Genomic DNA, 7,716 nt, shown 5'->3' on the forward strand with positions numbered 1-7,716 from the left:
TTTCTCAGGTAAAAGTTTTAATACCATGTTACGTTCATTTTTACTTGTTCAGTATTGAAATGGCACACTCCTTAAAGAACAATAAACAAAGGAAAATAATGAGTTTACTATATCACCTTTTAAATATAATAAATTCAATGTTTTATGAAATGACTATAATTAATAATTAGGAAAAGTTAGGAATTACTTGATTAATGAATCTCTTGATTTTTTTTAACTAGACAAATAAATTTAGTATATTTGATTGGTACGATAAAGTCTATAGAGGGAGTAATTAATTACATATTTTAACTTATATTCCTTTTAGAGGAAATGAGATCTCTTGTTTACTTGTAATTTGAATAGAAAGAAAATGTCATTTTCAGATCTCTATGGTGTAAAAATGAAGATCACGTACAAACCATTTACACAATGAAAAGAAAAAAACGATCTTTCCAAATCTCTTATAATGCCACTTAATTTATTATTTCGTTGGCAAGTCTGGGATAACTTATTTTGAGATTAATAATTAGTATCGGGATAAGTTATACCTCCCCTTGAGTGGTATAGCAATCCCGAGATAACTTATTCCAGGACAAAATAAGTAAATGACAAAAATATCCCTTTAAACCCTTTTTATACCTCACTTTTCACATTTATGAAGGATATTTTTGTAAACAAATAAATTGTTCTTAAAATTCATTATTTTAAATACAACAAACCAAACATTCAATAAAAAATAATCTTAGCATAACTAATCTCATCATAACTTAAATTCAAACAAAACGACTCCTTAAATGTTTACTTTGTCAAAGATGTACTTGTATATTTACCTTATATAAGTGATCTAATTGTGTAAAAATATTGTATATTGTTATAGTGGTGGAACCAAGAATTTAACAAAGGATATGGAGTTTTTCTTCTCAATTATGCTACGGAGGTGTAAAATTAAATACGCACCCATAATAACTACTAACCTCCGCTTAATGTGGCTACACCTTGTTAGTACATACAACTTAAACTCTTAGAAATAAAGGGGAAAATGTGAATTACTAAATCAAAATTTAAATCACCATGTTGTATTTTTTTTTCAATAGAAACAAGATGTTGCTGGCTTTCTGAGCTAAAGCAACCAACATACAATTTGGAGACAAGAGGGCCAAAAACATGAAAGAGAAGAAGTTACAATAAACAAGACTTTGGCCCTTTTAAGCTCTCCTACACTTCACAATCATGCCACACTTTACTTAATTATATGATGATGATAAAATAGAAAACAGAAAATATAAGATACAAAAAGGGAAAAATAAATAAATAGAGAATGGATCTTTTCTACAAATGCAACTACACTTGAGTTGAGTCCATTCTCTTCTAGTAATTTCCTTCATCTGCATATATTTTCATTTGTATTCCAAAATCATGTTGTTCTCTGGTGCCAAACCAACACAAGCTCTCATTATGTTCTCAAGCATTGCCCTCTGTTTTGAAAGGGCATTCACCACTGGAGTACCTGGTGGTACCTGTTTTCCAATTCACAACAACAGTTAATAAAAGAAAAATCGCGTTCGTGCAGGCTCACTGAAAAATTGTTACTAAGAGGATCAACAGATTACAAGCAAAAAGAAGAATAGAGCTAAATGATCAAGAACAATCTGAATTGGTAATTAAGTAAGAAAATGGCTCTAATGGAACTAACTGTATATCTGCTTGCGTACATAAGGAAACGTTCTATCCTTTTGCAAAACCTGTTCATGTCTGTGTCACTCGGACTCTCCAAAATGATGTCACGCTCATGCCGGATCCTCCAATACTTCTGAAGGATCCGACACGCACTTTTGGAAGAGACCGAGCAACATAAACAATACCCTTTGTGATCCCCATGTGAAGTCTTATTTAGTTTGTTGTGACCTTTGAATATTTTTTAGACTATGTCCATATGGAGATAATAATAATAACTGCTTTTGTGTTGGCATCATTTCTAATTTATCTGTGGACCACAGATTGCTCTGGTCATTTACTTTAAATGAATGAAAGAAACCAACTATTTCACATCAGCTATAGCTCTAGCACATGCTCTGACCAAACTAAGACAACTTTTTCGTCTACACTTGATAATTGCACAATGTTAACTTTTAAGCTATTTGCTCAGACTCTTCAAAAATTCCAACGGTTGTCTGTCGCATCCTCCCAAAGTAGTGTATTTTTGGAGGATCCTACACGACTGTGGCAATATTTTTGGAGAGTCTGAGCAACATAGTTTTTGAGTCTATTTGAACATAATAAAAATAACCTTCATAGAAACTTTACCAGGGGAGCCTTGGTGAGGTAGCTGAGAATAGTAGCCACAGGGTGGAAGGAGTGGAACTTCCCCTGAAAACAGAATCACTTCTCATCAGAACAATCACATAACATTTAAGGGTACACACAACGTGACGAAGTGAAATCTTTGAAGACATTGAGAAAGAAACTGACCTCCCCTTCAGCTTTGAGCTGAATGCGAGTGCTGAGTTCAGCGAGAAGGACCAAGTCCAAGATAATTGGAGCTGCCAAAAGAGAGTCCTCACAAGTGTTGTGCATAACTATGGTGCTCTTTCCGCCCATGAAAATCTCTGACATGTACTCATCCATTGCCCTCTTGCTGTCTCCAACATATGGAACATACTGAAATACAAAATCAAACATTCATTTTGACAAATTAATATGCCTGTCTATGTACATTAACTTTAACTTTCTCACATTATATTATTACCTTGATCACAACAACATGGTCAGGGTGCTCGCCAGATTCATAGAGAATGGAGTTGCTAGCAACCATGTCATCAACAACATTACTTTTTGAGATCTCCTTAGACCGGAAGGTTTGAGGAGCAGAAAGATTCATTCCGTCATTGTTACCCAAGTGATTGTAGCTCACTATTGACGTTGGCTGTAATACAAACACCACGAGTTTCAGCACGGCTATACTATTTCTCTATAAAGAAACTCCATCTTCAAATGACAAGTATGCTTATGTGCTTAATTTATGTATATAAAGTACTTCAACATTTAAAATATTCTACCAGAATTAACAGCAAAAGGCATACCTTAATACCAGCTCCAACAAGGAAATCAACCAACACGGACTTCATCTTGGTTTGACCACTCTTAAAGTCATCACCACCAATTAAAGTGTTTCTCTTTATGGCCAAATCAATAAGACCTGAGAAATTGTATCAGAAGAAAATACTTAGAATTATAGAAGCTAAGCTATAGCTGGTCATCAGCAGCAATTACACTTTCAATAACTCATTACAATTGTAATCGAGATTCCAGACCTGGAACAAAAGTGTTTTGAGGGCTTCCGTTGATGAAAGGCACATTTTCCAGAATACAAGCAATAGCATGCAATGTAGAAGGAGATATTTCAGCCTCATTTCTATCCACAGCAGCTAAAAGGTTTTCCATGGTATCGTTAAGGCCAACAACCACATTGCTGTACCTTTCGGTGTTGGCAGTCCATAGAACCACTATCTTGTCTACCTTGTTCTTCTCCTTGAACTCCCTAAATTACCGAGAAGACATGTTATTTACACTCTAAAACTAAAAATCACATCATTTTTCCAGAAAAAACAGACAACTTTGTTCAAGATTGAAGACAGTTAATCAAGATTATAACTTTTACCTAATATCTTTAACAATTTGATCAACTTGTTCTTTCTTGGTTCCTTTGATCACGTTGTTGGCACGTGCTTCTTGGTTAGCAGCAATGAAGTCAGGGTCATAGATACCAGGAAGAGGAACCATGGATTCCATGTAGGGCCTCAGCTGCTTTTGCAGATCAACTTCGAAAACCTTAGCCCTGACCATGGCATCTGCCAAATTCATGTTGCTAATGTCCCATCCTCCAAATACTACGTCGTCTGGGTTGACCTATATCACCATCAGATCAAATATATCAGTGTGAATCTAACTTCATGTCATTTAAACAGTAATTACAGGTTATAAGACAGAGCAACTTTCCATGACTAATGCTATAAAGAGTTCGTTCAACTGTCTGGATCGTTTGGTTGCAAGCATAACGGATAATAATCCCGGAACAAAAAGAGGTTATTTTAACATGTGTTTGGTTAAACTTTTGATCCGGTAAACGTAATCCCAGGATTATTATCCCTTACATCTCTTTTTTTAGTCCAATGAACCAAACATTTATCAGTACAAGTATATCAACAAAATATTCAATCACATCAACCCCTATAATATAATTATCATGCAGGGGCGAACCTAACATTTCAATTACGAGTTCAGTAGAACCCACTAACTTTGATACAAACCCTGTCTTTGTGTTAAAATATCCACTTAATATGTATAAGTCATTTATCAAAAACCCCACAACTTTCTCCTTTTCAATTCTAGAACTCATAAACTCAAAATCCTACCTCGGCATAACTTGTTCACAAACCAAACAACCCGGAAAGTGCTCAAGTATATCCTCTTAGTATTTAACTATCCATAAAGCCACATAAAGTTACTTTACTAAAGGCAAATTAACCAATTTGGGAATTAGAATAACAGTTGGTTGGTTGACTACTTGAACTTTCAACTTATTAACGAGGATTCGATTCTAAACCTTATACTCCCCCACCCCCACACCCCACTCCCCCAATTTTGAAAACACAAAACAAAACAAGGTGAGTACCATGGGAAGGAGGCTCTTGAAGGGTGCATAGATCTCCTCGCCATTGTAAGACCCAATTCGAATTGTTGATGCCTGAGTAAGAGACCCAAAATAATTTGCTTGCTGCACTTTTTCTTTCGTTGCCCATGAAATTCCTCTGCCATAAACAATCAAAACCCATAATTTAGAATCCCAAAATCTCATTACAAAATCAACACAAAATTAGATTTTCAAAACAAAAAAAAAGCTCACTCTCGATTCGCAATAACACCTCCAGTCAATGTTGAACCATTGTTTCCTCCCCATCCAACAAGCATAACCCTAAACAAACAAAAAAATCCACAAATTTCTCACCCAATTGTTTTTGGAAAAAAAATCTGAGAAAAAATTGAAGAAACTTACCCTAATTTTGGCACATGAGTATCAGTTTTGAATTCATATTTGACAGATTTAGGCTTAACAATCCATTGATAAGTTCCATTTCTCTCTTCATGAACAAGCTCTGTGGTTTCATAATCATACACAGAGTGAATTTCATTCTCTATATACTTCACATTTGGGCTTTCCACCTTAAAATTTTCAATAAACATTTTGACAAAAAAAAAGCAGAGAAATCAGAGAAATTGTTCAATTTAGAAGAAGAACAAGTGTTCAAGAATCTATTTTGCTTATGAAATATTTGCTGCCATGGAAGTGTATATATAGAGTTTTTTTTTGTTGTGAAGAGAAAAATACAAGTGGCACTTTATTAGTGGAATCCCACTATAAAATTAAAGCTTAGCCATGCAAAATTTTTGATATACCAAGAGCCTTTCTTTTTGTATTTTCACCGTCGGAGCCAGCGTTGAAGCTCTGACTAATTTTGAATCGTGTATTTCAAGATTTATTCAGTGGTGACACTCCTAACAAATACCTAAAGCCTTTTAGCAATATCTTATTCACACATGATATTTACGTCATATTATGTATTTGTATATAAAATATTTTGTGTTTAACCATGGTAAGCTAAATATGCGATTCACCTAATTAAATTATTTAATTAATAAAATTTAACATGATTTGGTGTAAATATGGAATGTGGGTAAATGAACGCAATAATTTTTGCTTAGGTTGTATATTTGTATTAAAAAATTCATTAAAAATAATATATATAACTATTTAATTGTGAATCTAATAACTATGATAACTATGAATTTGATGACAAGTTTAGAATTGAAATCTCTACTTTCGTATCTATCAGCCTTTTGCCCTTTTGTCTTGTAAGTTCAATATGTCGATGATGAAAATATACTTACATAATCAGTGAGGTAATTATACACAAATATTTGTAACATATACTAATTGATAACTTGATAAAATTAGCATTTTTTTGTCTCAATTTATATAAGGTAATTTGACTTAAAATGGAGTTTAAGGAAAAAAAAGATTTTTGAAACTTGTTCCGATTTATGTGATTACATTTCTTGGTCCAAAAAGAATAGAACTTTCTAATTTTGAAAATAATTTGACTTAAATTTTTCATTTTATTCTTAATGAGAAGTTACTCCTGCCACATGAATGTTAACAAATGCTTATGCTCAAGTTTATAAAATCTTATAATCACACAAATATAATGACATGTTTATAATTACAAGTTTTGAAAGTGTATTATTTTTTCTTAAACTCCGGCCATTTAAATTTTGCCACATAAATTAAAATAAAGAATTTATCTCTTTATGTTATCAAAGATTAATATTGACTAATAGTGTATTTAAAAAATGTTTTTTCTGTATATAATTTGAAATCTTTTTTTATTTATTTTATTTTATTGGAGTGAGAAACATGTGGGTTAGGTTTCTTGCGTGGCTTAGTGTTGTAAAGTTGATCTGAAGATTTTTAATTAGCTGTTTTATTGGTATTTTTGTTAATAATAGTAATATTAAACATAATGTTATACTTAAATATGAGTTTAATTATAGTTACTCATGTGCACGACAGGGATTTTGGTTTAATTATTTGAAGAATAATATCAAAATTAGATTTTATTTCGAGATTGAATCTAGTATTTTAATCAGCAAGTGTGTGGCATTTTTATTGTATTAAGGTGTGGTTGAACATGCCATTCCAAATTAAGATTTTAAAATTTTAATTTTAATTATTTTTAAAATATATTTTTTATTTTTAGCGTGTTAGCCTCGATTAGCAAAGGGTCGGAGAAACTTTCTATCGATTTCACATTGTAATTTACGAAAGAAATAGTCTCTTCCTAAAGCACTAGAATCTTATTACACGAGCATATCTTGACTATAAAAACATAGAGTGAATGAGACATTCTATATTCTAATCTTTCTTTGAGTTATACTCGTTCGAACTAGACTCATAATTAAAGCACTGAACTAGATATCTAGAATGATTTTTTTTTATAATAATTATTATGGAGTATTTCGAAGTTATAACTTAACTTAGGGCAAAGAAAATGGGGCCTTATACCTTCAAGTTTATCGTACATCTGTCCCTTATGTTAGACGACCCTGATATTTCATTACATTCTATTATCGTTGTTTGCTAGAATAAAAAGTTATAAATAAAACTTTAACATCAATTATATATGATTGAAGTTCAAGTCCAATTAATTGAACCTTATAAATTTTATGTATCTGAAATAGAAGAAAAAATGACTGAACTTTAATGCGTTCATAAACTATGGTCATAGTTCAATATATATTTGAATTTTATCCATATTAAATTTCAGACATAATATAATATATCTAAAATTATCACAAAATGAATAACTAAAAGTATAAAATTTCAGACTTTATATGGTCTTACATCTTTTGTGGGCTTCATCCACACACCTGGCAAATTAGAAAATAGAAAGGATCATTCTTCAACATTTTGTAATATTGAGCTCAAAAAGTATATGTACCATGTGTGTTTTAATTTGTGTAATTTCTTGCGAAGCTTTTCATTTTTCTCTTTCATTTCGAATAAATTTTTTCTTCAAGTATCTTGTGATCCTTTTTAAGAAGCTTATCAAACTAAAATATGTCAGTCCTTGACCTGTCCTTGGTATACATAAGCGCCTCCCCTCCCCCCCCCCCCCC

At 32.2% G+C, this 7,716-nt stretch overlaps 1 protein-coding gene across 1 annotated transcript; it reads right to left on the reverse strand.

The window, feature by feature from the left end:
• Positions 1-1,039: 1,039 nt before the first annotated feature.
• LOC102577590 (inositol-3-phosphate synthase) lies at positions 1,040-5,306 on the reverse strand. Its single transcript, XM_006366460.2, has 10 exons — positions 5,036-5,306; positions 4,886-4,954; positions 4,655-4,790; positions 3,641-3,888; positions 3,294-3,520; positions 3,063-3,178; positions 2,729-2,905; positions 2,452-2,640; positions 2,287-2,349; positions 1,040-1,499 (listed from the first exon to the last, which is right to left on the reverse strand). The coding sequence occupies exons 1-10, from the start codon at positions 5,221-5,223 to the stop codon at positions 1,380-1,382; spliced, it is 1,533 nt and encodes a 510-aa protein (XP_006366522.1). The 5' UTR covers positions 5,224-5,306; the 3' UTR covers positions 1,040-1,379.
• Between the last annotated feature and the right edge of the window lie 2,410 nt (positions 5,307-7,716).

The sequence above is a fragment of the Solanum tuberosum genome, unplaced genomic scaffold (assembly GCF_000226075.1).
Source record: "Solanum tuberosum cultivar DM 1-3 516 R44 unplaced genomic scaffold, SolTub_3.0 scf00649, whole genome shotgun sequence".
NCBI classification, from domain to species: domain Eukaryota; kingdom Viridiplantae; phylum Streptophyta; class Magnoliopsida; order Solanales; family Solanaceae; genus Solanum; species Solanum tuberosum.